Here is a 15,528-nt window from a genome sequence, read left to right as displayed (position 1 = left end):
CCCCACCGCTGCCAGTTCCTATATTTCAAGATTTGGTCTTGGGGTCAATTCTCTGAGCAGCTTTCCTTGATCTTCCAGAGTGGCCTAAATGTCATGGCTTGGTGTGTTTCCCTAGCAACCAAATAAGGGGATCAAAAATCTGGGCAAGCACTTGCCAATGACACGAAAGTCTTACGCTTATGTAAGGAGGAAAGGAAAGCTCATAAAAGCCATCCACACAACCTGTTGGGAAGGTACATATTTAATGCCCTACAAGGAAATAATTTGAAAGGATCAGATTACCTGGTTCCTAATTTATGATAAAGGGGGAAAACCCACAAAACATCAACTTCTTTTCTAACATGTTTCATGAAAAATTATAAGCCATAGTAGTCCTTGCTTTTCAACTTCTGAGCGAGCAGGTATTGGGGCAGTGACAGTGGATTTGGATTCCCGTTAGTTTCTTGTACATTACTCATGGGAAAACTAGGGGCTGTGTCTTACATTATTAACCAAATCATCCAATAAATACACATTAAATTATTTCATCACTTTATAATTTCCTTAATTTTATATTTCTAGCTCTAGGGGATAGCTATATTTGAATTAGTATATAATTCTATCCTAATTTAGCTTGTATCAACTAAATTGCAATGAGAAAAAGAGAGATACAGACAAATCTCCAACTTACTGGTTCACTTCCTAAATGCCCATGACAGGTGGCACTGGGCCAGGCCAAAGCCAGGAGCACAGAACTCAATCCAGGTCTCCCAAATGGGTGGCAAGGATCCAACTACTTGAGCCATCGCCTGCTTCTTCCTAGGGTGTGTATTAGCAGGAAGCTGGACTCAGAAGCGGAGCTTGGACATGAACCCAGGTGCTAGGATATGGGGTGTGGATATCTCAAGTAGTGACTTAGCTGCTGTGCCAAATGCCCACCCACAGTTCTCCATTTCACGGCACACTTCTCCATCCTCCTTCCCCTGCAACACAAACTCAGTTGCTCGCACCCTTGCTTGCTCTTCCGCTACAAGCATGCACACCCGCAGCACTAACGGGGAAACATGGGTTTATGACGCAGTGAAACACTCCTTCCTCTGGACCCGTCCAGTTTACTCAGGAGTTGTAAGCCAGCAAGGAAAATGAACTATCCTCCAGTCGTTCCACTTCCTTGAAATGTCTGGAGGAATAATAACAATAATTAATAGATTTAAAGATTTTTGACCTATATGCTGTGAACTATACATGGAGGGAACGAGGTACATGTTCACAGGCCTTAAAATATTGCATATTTGAAAAACACCAAGATTAATCTGCAATTCTATCTTTAAAGCATTCAAGAAATAGGCTTACATGTCTCTTCCTTCAGTGGCAATATGTGATTATGGAAATGGACATACGGCTTGGCCGACATTACCATGACGGCGACTCCTGGGCCTAACTAGTCTCCTTACAAAAATATAAATCCAGGTGACTTTACATGATAATGAACTCGCTTCCTCTTTTACAGCCTTACAGCTGGTGATTTGCGGGAGCTGTATCTTCCAGACACTGCTTATACACTGAGTATCCAGAAAGGAAATTAGGTTGTAAAATAGCATGTGCTGAATCTAGTCAACTCTGTTCATTGAGAGATCACAAAGTAAAATACACGGATGAGAGGAGACTAATGGCATTCTACAGCTGGAAAGAGATGAGATAATGAAGACTTGGGAGAAAATTAGAAATTATAGATTAGAAGTTGAAATGCCCACACAAATTCTTGAGCTAGTTCCATTGGTAATTTACTGGACTTGGGGATGCTATTTAACCTCAATTGCTCTTATGCCACATAAGGTACATTCCTGTGTACATGCAAGCATTTATTTAGTGTCTACTCAGAAACTACGGCCTTGCTAAGTCCTGGAGCTAAGATCCTGTCTTGTCCTATATATAGGCTTCTAACAGAAGAACTAAAAATTGAGTTAGTGGCTCTCACATTCTCAACCACTCAGCTCCCAGTGGTTCACTGTGGAAGTGAACCTCAACAGTTCAGTCAACGCTGGAAAAAAGCATCTATAGGCAGTTTCCATTGCCCCTCCATCCATCTGCTTCCCCCAAACACTCTAGGAGAACCGTGAATCTAGAGGATCTTATCACCTTCAAGAGCAGCCATAGGGAAAAAATGACTGTGGCAGGAAACAGGAAGGGCTGAAGAATGACAGCCCAGAGTGCAATGGATCATTTATATCATCTCTCTGCAGAGGCACCATCAGGGAACTTCCGCATGTGTTCTTAGAGAGTAATAATGACCTAATGCCTTGATGCCACATAAAATATACACTTACATGGTATTTTCAGGTAATTTTTTGTATCAATGTTTAAGAAGGGTGACACTACTTTTCCCACTTAGGGACAAGCAAAATAAAACCCAGTTAAGTTAAATAATTTAGTTTCAGAAAGTAAAACAAAGCTTTCTGACTCTCAGGCCAGTCTAGTTTCCACAAAAGAGAACCTAATGTTTAAAACAAACAAAACCCAACACATGTGCAGTTATTCCTTTTCTTTTTAAGACAGAAAGGTTCCGAAAATCTTCAGGGCAAGTCAATAATTAAAATTCAAAACTAACATTACAACCTTCCATTTGTAAGGTACAACAACATGGCTATTAACTGACATTATTGGCAAATAAGGCATTCTGGGAAAAGCGTTCTCAGTGTTTTATATTGAATGTTTAAGAAGGAAGAAAATAAGCACACATATACATCCCATTAAGTGGAACACAAGGAACACAATTTACACTTAAAAATAATTTCTGGTCTCCATATACAGTTGCCACTCTGCTATTACAGCACGTTTTTGAGTGACGTCCTCTATAGCACAAAGCCTTCAGACAACAGCCTCACAGCTCTGGCTGTTGTGTTTCTCTTCCTGTCTGCTCTCCAGCCACCACCTCTGTGCTGTCTCAGCTAGCTGTGCCCTTCCGCCTGAACTGACTCTCCCCATCTTAGTTCTCTCTACTCACTGCTGCTCTGGATTCTCTGCTTGATGGTTGAAGAGAGAACTTAAAAATATTAAAAAAATTTAAAACAACATAGAGTAAACATTTAAATAAACATGTGAAAGGACTTCAAAAAAATTCATGGAGAAATAGGATGAAAAGTATATTTATTTGGGTGCAATAAAAATTTGCAATCGTATGTTTGAGTATATATACTCAAATGTAGATGTAGAAACTTGTGCAATCATATAGACACCTGCCAAAGAGAACAAATGAGTCTCCTCATGGATGGGGTTACTTCCTTCATTTTGGCCAAGTGAGCAAGAGCAGACTAACACATAGGGTAGAATTTTCATGAACTTGGTAACGTATCACAAAACAGAAAGAATAGATAAAGTTTAGCATTGAGACTTCAGTTCCAGATTTGGAATCATAAGACTTTAGTATGGGCCTAAGTTTGATGTTATGATTGAGAATAGATTGTTAGGTTTGATTCTAAATAGCTTCATTTGGAAAAAGGAAATAAAAATAACACCCGTATCCCATAAATTTTGTGATGTGACCACTCAAACTATGTAAAGCATTATGAAAACGTCCTCTTAGTGGTCCTTTCTCTGTATGGAGGAGAGAACTTCCACTTTGACTACGACCTTGTCTAAATAAGATCAGAGTCAGCGAACTCAAAAGGCCTCCATAGCCTTGGCAGCTCATGACAAGAGCCTAGGGTGACTACTGACGCCATAAACAAGAATGTCAATTTGTTAAGTCAACAACAGGAATCACTGTGCACTTACTCCTCACGTAGGATCTCTGTCTTAAATGTGCTGTACATTGTGATTTAATGCTATAACTAGTACTCAAACAGTATTTTACACTTTGTGTTTCTGTGTGGGTGCAAACTGTTGAAAGCTTAATATATGCTAAACTGATCTTCTGTATATAAAGATAATTGAAAATGAATCTTGATGTGAATGGAATGGGAGAGGAGGCGAGGGGGGGAGGGTTGCAGGTGGGAGGGAAGTTATGGGGGGGGAAAAGCCATTGTAATCCATAAGCTGTACTTTGGAAATTTATAGTCATTAAATAAAAGTTAAAAAAATAAATCTTTAAAACAAAACAAAAAAAAGAGAAAATGTTCTCTTTTTTTAATTTATTTTTTGACAGGCAGAGTGGACAGTGAGAGAGAGAGACAGAGAGACAGAGAGAAAGGTCTTCTTTTGCCGTTGGTTCACCCTCCAATGGCCGCGACGGCTGGCGCACCGCGCTGATCTGAAGGCAGGAGCCAGGTGCTTCTCCTGGTCTCCCATGGGGTGCAGGGCCCAAGCACTTGGGCCATCCTCCACTGCACTCCCTGGCCACAGCAGAGAGCTGGCCTGGAAGAGGGGCAACCGGGACAGAATCCGGTGTGCCGGAGCCGCAAGGCGGAGGATTAGTCTAGTGAACCGCGGCGCCGGCCAGAAAATGTCCTCTTACTGTCAATTCAATATCTGTATTTCTCCCATATGTGTAATTTCTCTATCATATAGGGAATAAATTGTTTAATACACGTCTTCGAAGGCACTCATCAAGTTTCGTCATCCAGTGGTCGATCAAGTACCAACATTTAGGCATTTCCATATTTATTTATATTAAGTTACCAAACAGTTCTTCTCCCCAAACAGAAACTACTCGAAACAATAAAAGTTAAGCAAGAACTTTCAGAAAGCCTCTTGCTTCAGAAGCAGAGAAGGCAGGGGTGGGCATCTGCCTCACCGGTCAGCCACTAGCTGGGGTGCTTGCATCCTGTGCTGGAATGCCTGGGGTCGAGTGCCAGCTCCAGTCCAATTCTAGCTTCCTGCTAATGTGCGTCCTGGAAGGAGGACGATGGCTGGAAGACCCACACAGGAGACCTGAACTACGTAGTTCCTGCCTCCTGGCTTTGAGCCAGCCCAGACCTGGCTGCTGGAGACATTTGAGGAGTAAACCCGCCAGATGGGAGCTCTCTCTGAAACTTCTCTCTCAAAAAATTAACTAAAAAGTTAGTAAAAAGAAAAATGAAATAGGAAAAAGCTGATTCTGCCGACAGTTCAAGTGGGATGTGATGGGAGGCTGAGCCACAGGTGGGGCCAGCTGGCCCGCGTGGACACTCCCACCTCCTGCTCCAAGACGCCCTTGTGCACACTGCTGTACGTTAACAAATCATTGTTACCACTCGTTAGTGGGCTGCAAAAAGGGAGTTCTAACATGGGATGGTGCAGAGTGGTCCTAGGCAGGAACTCACATTAATATTATCCTATCCAACTCCTTCTGAGCTGATTGTGTAATTAAGGAAAGGGGAGGGGATTAAAAATATACTGACTTAGTAGTGTACAAATTAATTTTTCCTACTTTCCGAAAACTAGCCGTGTTTTGCTGAGGAAATCACCTTTCCCTGCTCTGAATCTACTGGTTCAGGTTGTCCGGTTCGCCCAGAACTAGTGAGCCATTTGATAACCACATGCCCGGCCACGGGGACTACAGCGTAAGTGGACATGTGGGCCAAATTCAGTCTGAGGAGGTTCCACTGGGGACTTTGACAGGAATTGCTAAGAGCTGAGAACCTTTTTCAATGGAGGCCTGGTAGCCAGCTCTCTCAGCACCACGAGAGAACCTGCATGAGAAGAGACAGAACCAAGCTGAGCGCTGGAGAGAGTGGGACAGAGTTCTGGTGGCCTGGCTGAAGACTGCAGTTTGCCTGGAGCCAAGTCCACACTGGGACTTTCCAGTGCGCAGGCCAATGAATTTCCATGGGTGCTTAAGCCAGTCTGTGTTGAATTTTCTGTCACCTGAAACCCAGAGCCCATACCCTGAGAAAGTATTCCTGAACTCCTACTACCAAATGATTGCTGGGCTTGGGGATTATCAAATAACTAATAGTATAAACAATGTAAAATCATATAATATCAGGGAAATCATGCAAAATTAATCCCAGAAGCAAAGAAGTAACTACTTGGCTAAGTTTTTTCATCCCAGAACTAAGGATACCACCATGTGGTCTTGGCAAAATGAAGGAGAAACATTCAACTTGGTTTTTTTTAAGTCTCTGAAGCACCGGATCACTTCTCTGGAAACTCCCCTAGGAAACAGCACTTACGGAGTCCTTACGTTGAGCACGTTAGTAAATGCAAATGTCAACAACCCAATAATACTTGTAACAGTGGACATCCTATACTTTCATCAGGCACCACTCTCAACGTTAGTCAAACCATCTGGCCAGAGGCTGATGTCAATTAATTACTTTTAAGTGAAGACAGAAGAAGTCAAAAATAAACTGAAGATTATTTCTCCATAAGAGGTACAATTACATGGACAGAAGCAAAAACTGGCCTAAATGGGCAGAGCAAATCTCAGTCAAATTTCTCATTAAATAATATATTCATTTGGAAACTTTCAGTAGGAGTAAAGATAGGACACAAACCAAGACAAAGAATTTGAAGTCACTGATAAATAGGACTACTCTGTAGGGAACACAACTTAAATCACAGGGTTGATGTCAATATTAACATTTTCAATTGCCAAAAACCTCTATTCATAGAAAAACAGGGAAAAGGCAGACTTGATATATTCTTGTGTTAATAAAAATGTCATTCTAGATCATGCACATTAAATGTACAACAACACAATTATTTTTCTATTTTAAGTCTCACTCAAAAACAAACTGAGATAGCAACAACAAGTCCCCTTGGGTCATTGCTGCTAACAATTTTGAATTTTGCTCATTAAATATTGCTTAGTGGAAAATTGTCACAAACTCTTAAGATAAAGCATGATTACTATTTATCACTGACAGATAATATCAAATATGTCACTGAAGTTCATTTCCCAACCACAAATACAGCATTAACTGTGCACTTGAACTACCCACTAGAAAAAATGCGTAAAAGGAACACCCACATGAACATTTACCTTCCACTGCTCTTTTGAAGAAAACTTTGCAGCTGCCACAGGTTACTACCCCATAATGACATCCTGAAGCCTCATCCCCACACACCAAACATATTTTGGAAGGTCTTGAGGATCCAGTAGAAACACTTCGTAAAGTAGAGCTGGGGAAAGAAAGTAAGATTTCAGTAACTACACTATAATGGCACATTTAATACGCTGTACAGCTCAGTGCAACATTGTCAATCATCATAGCTCCACGAATGAATTCCGAAGCCTCAAGAAATGGAAGGTAAAACCCTGTCAGTGGAATAATGCCCTCAAGCATGTTGTACAGCAAGACCTGCAGTCTACACTGGGAAATGAGAAATAATCATGTTTAAACCTCTCCCCGCCTTTTTCTATTTTTGAAGAAAATTCACCAATAAAACCCACAAAACATGATTTGCACACTGAGCAGAGAGGAGAAAAATCTTGAACCAAGCCATCACGGGAGTATTTGCTTTGGCATCGAGCAGCTATTACAACACTTCTCAACACCCTTCACTCAGACTCAGATTATAAATCTCAATTATGCCCGGTTCAAAAAAATTCCCCTTCTAAAATGATCCACTAATTTAAAAAAATGAGTTCCCTTGGCTGCCTGTCATTTTATTCCTCAACCTTCTTCACGTTTTTGTGTTACCCTATATAGTTAAGTTAAAATTAAATTCATTTTGCTTACTATTGTAAAGGGGTACTATCAATACCGAGACAAAAAAGTCATATATGATGAATAGCACAGGTATCTTTTATGGTAAGAAACTGAAGGGCTCTGGGTAATGGTTTTTAGGGACAAATGCATTTCTTCAAGCAATAATGTGAATATATTTTTAAAGAGAACCTTCTCAAGGTGTGTTTCACTGTGTTAGCTACTGGCATGCTCTGAACAAAATGTTTTAAATTCTAATAAATTATAGTTCAGTGACAGTTTAGATTATACTGAGTAGGCCAGAAGAGTTGATTTTTTTCATTCATAGCCCACAGGCATTTACTGAGTATTAACACATAGATCTTGTACAAGGTACTGACGACATAAATATAAAAATGTGTTCTCTGCCCTAATGGTTAGAGGGACACAGACTACTATGGTGAGTGCTATTGTGCAGGGTAATGTGGCGACACTGCAGGCTCAGCCCTCCATTCTGGGAAGGCCAGGTAAACAGGAGTCAGCAAACCCTTGCCCTGCTATGACAGTGGAACTGGGTTGTGAAGCATGACCACACACAGCCAAAGAAAGCGAGGGGAGAAAAGCAAGGTGTGTTCAGAGAAATGCAAGCTACACGTGTGCAGAAAACTCTGGGCAGGGCTGCTGGATGTCAAAGCTCTGTCATCCTGTGAAACAACAGGTAGGTGGCAAAGAGATCCAGAGAAAATACTACAAAAGGGTAAAGTGGTTACATCATGGTGATGAATCCTTGGTTTTTCAAACAAGCTAAAACCCAATGATATCACATTGATGATTAAAAAAATTTACATTAAATGTTGGCACTACACACGCACCAAAAAAATACATGAAGGAATACACAATTTGGCTGCTCAGGGCACCGTATGACTGACTTTCAAGAAAATGACTTCTTAAATCAAGGACTGCAACAATGTTCTCCAAAGCTGTTTCTCCCTATGAGAAATGAGCTCTTAATTATTTTTATTAGTATCCTTTGACTTCTTTATAGCATTCAAAACATTCCATCAGCATCCAGCATCAGTAACTTCTTCCACGTATTAGCCAGGAAAACTCAATCCATAGTCTGTCTGACTCATTCTACACTTCACGGAGAAACTCCGCGACTTTGTAAATATTTGGGATATAACTTAAAATCGTCATTAAAATGTAATTGCTTTTTCACAACTACAAGCATACATGAAATCTTTAGTCATTTTTGTGGGCCTTGGTCTTGGTCCCAATGCTTAATGGTTTCTTAGCTTCAGTCTCTGGATCTCTCCTCTTTTTCTATCCAAATTTATTTTCTCAGTGATTGCTTCAAGTCTCACGTCTTCAGATGTCATCAATATGCTGGGGACTCCCAGACGTTTATCTCTAACCCTGGTCCCTCCCTTGCATGGCAGACCTACTTGACATCTTGGACATCTAACATGCACCTCACGCTTCAAATACTCAAAGTTTGGCTGGGGGTCAGGGTTGTGCTACAGTGGGCTAAGGCACCACCTGCAATGCTGGCATTCCAAACAGGTGCTGGTTTGAGTCCTGGCTGCTCTACTTCTGATGCAGCTCCCTGCTAATATGTCTGGGAAAGCATTGTAAGATGGCCCACGTGTGTGGGCATCCACTTGGGGGATGCGTATGAAACTCCTGGCTTCTGGCTTCAGCCTGGCAAAGCCCTGGATGTTTGTGGCCATTTGGGGAGTGAATCAGTGGATAGAAGTCCTATCTGCCTCTCCTTCTCTTTCTCTAATCCTACCTCTCAAATAAACAAACGAATCAAAACAAAACAAACTTGGCTGATCTTCTCCCTGCCTTTAAACCTGCTCATCTCACACACTTGCTCCTCTCCCTTAATGGCAAATATTATAGATTGAACTGTGACCCCAGCAAAATTCACAGGTTGAAGCCCTAGCCTCTGATACCTCAGACTGTGACTGTAGGGTTATTGCTGGTGTACTAAGATGAGGCCATAGTGCACTGGGGCAGGCTCCTAATCCTATCTGACTTGTGTCCTTACACAAAGGGGAAACTGGATTACAGACACTCACACAGAGAATGCCATGAAGGCAGAGACTGGGGGATGTTTCTCTAAGTCATGAAAGCCAGAAATTTCCAGAAAACCTTCCAACACTACAAGAGAGGCCCGGAACATATCCTTCCATCACAGTCTCGAGAGGAACCAATCCTGCCAGCACCGAGACCCTGGACTTCCAGCCTCCACAGCTGGAAGACGATGAGCTTCTGTAGTTTGAGCTGCCCGCTGTGTACCACAGCACTCCTCCCAACGCCTCTCACTGAATGAGACCTTTTTCAGTCTCGTTTACCCTCGGACAACTGCAGTCTGAAAATACTGATGGCAAAATCCAGAAGTAAGCAATTCATAAATTTTGAATTGCTGTTCTGAGCAGCATGATGAAATCCCACAGTGCCACAGGCACGTGAGTCATTCCATTGTCCAGAATACCCACACTGTGTATTCACAACTTGCCCTGGGGAAGTGAGAGACAGACCACATCCATACAACTTGAAAAAAAAAAAAAAGATTTATTCATTCATTTATTGAAAGGCAGCACAACGGGGGTAGGGGGAGGGGAAGGGGGGAGGAGGAAGGAGGAAGAGAACTTCCACCCACTGGTTTACTGGTTCACTCTCCAATTGGCTGTAACAGCCAGGACTGGGCCAGGTCAAAACCAGGAGCCAGCAACTCCATCCTGGTCTCTCACATGAGTGACAAGGGCCTAAGTACTTGGGCCATCATCTTGCTGCCTTCCCAGGTTTATTAGCAGGAAGCTGGATCAGAAGTGAAGTATCTGGATTGGAACTGGTGTTCCCATTTGGGATGCTGCCATTGTAGGTAGTTCTTTAACTTGTTGTGCCACAATGCCAGCCCCCAAACAACTTTTATTATAGTATATTGTTGTAATTATTCTATTTTTAGTTATCATTAATATTTAAATTTTTAAAGATTTATTTGAAACACACACACACACACACACACAGACAGAGAGAGAGAGTGAGAGAGATAGAGATCTTTCACCTGCTGGTTCACTCCCCAAATGGCTGCAATAGCCAGGACCAGCCAGGAGCCTCATCCAGGTCTCCCATGTGGGTGTAGGGGTGCAAGGACTTGGGCCATCTTCTGTTGCCCTCCCAGACAAATTAGCAGGGAGCTAGACTGGAAGTGGGGCAGTGACGACTTAACTCAGTGCCCATATGGGATGCTGGCATCACAGGCAGTGGCTTAACCTGTTAGGACACAACGCCAGCACCCACTGATAATCTTTTCTGTACCTACTTTGTAAACTAAATTTTATCATAGGTATGTATGCTTGGGGAAAATCATGGGTTTTACAGAGTTTGTACTATTCGTGGATTTAGGCATCCACTGACCACTCAGTGGCTCTAAGCCCACTGGGGGTCTTACGAGGAATTCTCCACAGATAAGAACAGGCTGCTGTGCTTTGTTAGCAAACTACTGCAACGATTTCCTTCTAGCTGCTCCGGCTGAAGGACTTGGACGCATCACGATTCCTCCCTTTCTTCCACACAACTCATCCGCTCTCTGAAATTCTATTCATTTTCCCTGCAAAACACATCCAGATTCTGGTAACTTCTCACAACTCCTGTGGCCCATGCTAGTCCAAGCTGACAACACTTTTTTTTATGAGTTTGGGGGAGAAAGAGAGAGAAAGAGATAGATGGAGAGATAGATGGAGAGGGAGAGATAGATGGAGAGGAAGAGGGAGAGGGAGGGAGGGAGAGAGAGAAGAGGGAGAGGAGAGGGAGAGGAAGGGAGAGGAGAGGGAGAGAGAGGGAGAGAGAGAGATATTCTCCATCTGCTGGCTCACTCTCCCAAATGGCTGCAACAGCCAGAGCTAAGCCAATCTGAAGCCAGGAGCCAGGAGCTTCCTCTAAGTCTCCCACGTGGGTGCAGGGGCCCAAGCACTTGGGGCATCCTCTGCTGCTTTCCCAGGTGCATCAGGAGGGAGCTGGATCAGAAGTGGAGCAGCTGGGACATACACCAGCACCCATATGGGATGCTGCACTGCAGGCAGAGGCTTAACCTTCCATTGCACAGCGCCAGCCCAACAACACCTCTTGCTTGGGATTTTGCAAAAAGCTTTCTGGTTCGTCTTCCTGTTTCTTTTTGGCCCCTTTCCTCTCACCTATAATCAGAATGAACCTTATTGATTCCTTATTTTCCCCTAAACCTAACCAAGGTGTTTCCTTACCTTGGAAGTCAAAGCTAAAATTATCCACACGAACTCAAGGCCATAATCTAGTCTGAGACTTTTCTACAGCTCTTTCCCTTGTTTCCTCCACTTGAGCATCAGTGAGTGCCTTGCTGGCCCACAGGCACCTTGAGCTCCCACCCAGGGCCACTTCACACGCTGGGCCCTTCGCATGGGGTAACTACAACAATTGTTCCCGTACCTCCTCCAGGTCTCCATTCAAATGCCATGTCCTCAGGTCTTCACTGACAGCCCTAGTGAAACCACCCCTCCTCAGAGCTTCTGGTCTCCCTTTTCTGCTTTGCTTTTCTTCATAGCCCAAACGGGGGGACTTCAAAAAGTTTGTGGAAAAATAGAATCAGGGGTAAGTTTATTTTAGTACAAATAAACCTTGAAAAATATGCATGGCAATTTCATAGTACACGTTTTCATGATCTTTTTGAAGACCCTTTGTATGCTTGGATTTCAGAAAATTTCTGCACCAAACTAAATTTATCTTTTAATTCCACTTTCCATGAAGTTTTTTGGAGAATCCACATATTACCAGCTAAGATGCTGTTTTCTTTAGTCTGTTTATTGTTTTTTCTCATCTGTGCAAGAAAGTGAACTTGATACAAGCCAGGCAATTCATTCATGTTATTCACTGGCATGTCTCTCATGTTTGGAACGTGCCTAGCACAGAGCAGGCATTTGATCAATACTTAAATGAGCAGTCGGATCACTGGCATTGTCACAGTAGTCACCTTGAAACCCACCAATGCCATCTCACTAGTCCCAGTGATCAATTTCTGTTCACAATTGATCATAATGATAGGACTAAGAACCAAAGGGATCACATAAACAAGAATAGTGTCTGCAAATACTAGCTGATAGAATAAAAAAGGGAGAGAGTGATCCAACATGGGAAGTGAGATACACAGCAGACCCACAGAATGGCAGATGTCCTAAACAGCACTCTGGCCTCAGAATCAGCCCTTAAGGCACGCGGATCCAGCTGAAATGCCCATGAGACTATTTCAGGCATGGAAAGCCAAGACACTCTGGGGGGAAAAAAAACCCAAATGAAAGATCTCTGCGAGTGAGATCCCAGTGGAAACAATGGGTCATCAAAGAAGGAGGTACCTTTCTCCGAAGGGAGGAGAGAACTTCCACTTTGACCGTGGCCTTGTCTAAATATGATCAGAGTCAGTGAACTCAGGGGGCTTCCATAGCCTTGGCAGCTCATGACAAGAGCCTAGGGTGATTACTGATGCCATAAACAAGAGTGTCAATTTGTTAAGTCAACAACAGGAGTCACTGTGCACTTACTCCTCATGTAGGATCTCTGTCCTTAGTGTGCTGTACATTGAGATTTAATGCTATAACTAGTACTCAAACAGTATTTTTCACTTTGTGTTTCTATGTGGGTGCAAACTGTTGAAACCTTTACTTATTATATGCTAAACTGATCTTCTGTATATAAAGAGAATCAAAAATGAATCTTGATGTGAATGGAAGGGGAGAGGGATTGGGAAAGGGGAGGGTTGCGGGTGGGAGGGACATTATGGGGGGGAAGCCATTGTAATCCATAAGCTGTACTTTGGAAATTTATATTCATTAAATAAAAGTTTAAAGGAAAAAAAAAAGAAAAAAAAAACAAACGAATATTTCTTCTCCCGGACTCCTACTCCTAGAAACCCTATGCTTCCATAAAGGCCCTGGTGTTCTCCCACAGGAAGTGCCACCCTCCTTGCTCCTGATGCCCTGGCATTCTGCTAACCCCTCTCCTTCACCAGTCATCCCTTTGCCCTGGTGTTAGTGACCTGTGTGCTTATTCTAATCCCTTGAGGGCAAAAATCTTATCTCATGGATCTTTGTGCTCCCCCTTCCATTAGTCCTGTGTTGGGACTTCTAATTGAATGAATGAAATCACACTCTCAATCTCATGACAGTAGAACATAACTTTACAAAAGGCCACTCTACAGAAGGCAAATTAATGAGGCCAAGGTTATAGGTTCAATTCCCATATGGTTCATTTAGCTTGGCACAGAGGGGAAAACAAACCCAGGGACACAGCCTGTTCTCAGAAGCTCAGCCAGCTGTCTCACACATGCCTACTGACGCAAGCAACAAGCTACTAAGCGTGAATGGCTTCAGAAAACTCCAATCTCTATTGATATTTCATCATGTGGTTACCTTTGAAACTGGAAGATGGCACATGGTTGGAAGGTTATATGTGTGCAATGGAGGAGATTACATTTATACATGGTATAATGGAGGGAAGGAAGAAGGAAGGCAGAGAGAGAGGAAAGAGGGGCGGGAGCAGACCTTGAACTCACAAGGTGTTTCAAAATATTTAGTGACCTAAGTCAGAATGGATCTTCAGAATAGAATCTATTTCTCAAGCTTCTACATAGGAAGTGAGGCCCAAATTATAAGGCCATTCATTCAGGGGCCAAGGAAAAGAACAGAGGCTCACTGAGGAGGTCTGGAATCCAGCTCCCCCTGAGCCATTAACAGGTGAAACCTTAGCAACAAAATCACATGCTTCTTTGGGCCATAATTCCCATCATAAGATAAAGAAGTTGAATAGATGATCTCTAAGACCCACTTTTAAGACACCTTCTTAAAATATAGACAGGTATGAAAGGTATCAGGTCAACAGGTCATTATCAAGTTTAATCTGAGTTTTAAGCTCAAAGGTAATGTATTATGACACAAAGTAAATAATCATTTGATCTGGATCAAGTATTAAAATATCAAAGAATATTATTTCTAGATCAGCTGATTATACAGATATAAGAAAAGCTTTAAAGTGCCATATAATCATATCTATGCTGATTTTGGTTAAAATTTCTGTAGAAATGCGTGCATTAAAATAATCTTCTATACCCTAGGAAAACATTTTAATATCTCAAACTTGTCATTTTTGGTCTTAGTAATCAAAGAAACCTTGTTCATAGAAAAAAGCTTGTCATCAACAGGAGTAGGATTTTATACAAATGATAAAATATTATACAGCAGGCCCGGTGCTGTGGCATAGTGGGTAAAGCCGCTACTTGCAGTGCTGGCATCCCATATGGGCTCAAGTTTGAGTCCTGGCTGCTCAGCTTCTGATCCAGCTCTCTGCCGTGGCCTGGGAAAGCAATAGACGATGGCCCAAGTCCTTGGGCCTCTGCGCCTGTGTGAGAAATCCGGAAGAAGCTCCTGGTTCCTGACTCTGGATCAGGTCAGCTTGGCCATTATGGCCATTAGGGGAATGAACCAGCAGATGGAAGACCTCCCTCTCTCCCTCCCTCTCTTCCTCCCTCTCTCTCTCTGCCTCTCTGTAACTCTACCTTTCAAATAAATAAATCTTTTAAAAAATACTATACAGCAGAAATGAGTGGACATTCTATTTCCACTGATGAAGACAGTGTCTTTCTGAGGGAACTCCAAGGAGCCTGCAGTTGTTTTCAGTGCCAAACATAATAGTTCTAATGACCCAGGAAAGAGATTGAGACACTTAATCAAAAGTTCATGCTGATTTTGGTGACAACTGGGAGAGGCTGAATTAATTGATCATCAAAGACACTTACTGGGCTTTACCCCCTAAAAGCGGTAGGTGCTTAGGGAGAAGCAAGATGAAACTGCATACGCACACACAAAATCATTTTACTGATGAAAACAAAGGAGAAACTGGATCACTGTGAAGCCATAATGAACCATGTCATCCTAGCAATTACCATGTGCAAAACTGCCTTTCTCATCTT

At 42.4% G+C, this 15,528-nt stretch overlaps 1 protein-coding gene across 16 annotated transcripts in view; it reads right to left on the bottom strand.

The window, feature by feature from the left end:
- The window catches only part of NR3C2 (nuclear receptor subfamily 3 group C member 2), a 375,513-nt gene that overhangs the window by 184,440 nt on the left and 175,545 nt on the right, over positions 1–15,528 (bottom strand). For 9 of the 16 annotated variants that reach the window (XM_070047457.2, XM_070047454.2, XM_070047455.2 and 6 more), the window contains one exon: positions 6,872–7,023. In XM_070047457.2, coding sequence (XP_069903558.1) covers positions 6,872–7,023 — 152 coding nt within the window. Of the gene's footprint in view, positions 1–1,012; positions 1,160–6,871; positions 7,024–15,528 lie in introns of those variants that run through there. The other 7 variants (XM_070047456.2, XM_008267372.4, XM_089302382.1 and 4 more) reach the window with 2 other exon arrangements.

Source organism: Oryctolagus cuniculus, chromosome 8 (assembly GCF_051225735.1).
Source record: "Oryctolagus cuniculus isolate XC-2025 breed Fujian yellow rabbit chromosome 8, ASM5122573v1, whole genome shotgun sequence".
NCBI lineage: Eukaryota > Metazoa > Chordata > Mammalia > Lagomorpha > Leporidae > Oryctolagus > Oryctolagus cuniculus.
The sequence above is the reverse complement of the archived record's forward strand: the minus strand, read 5'-3'. Positions and strand labels throughout refer to the sequence as shown.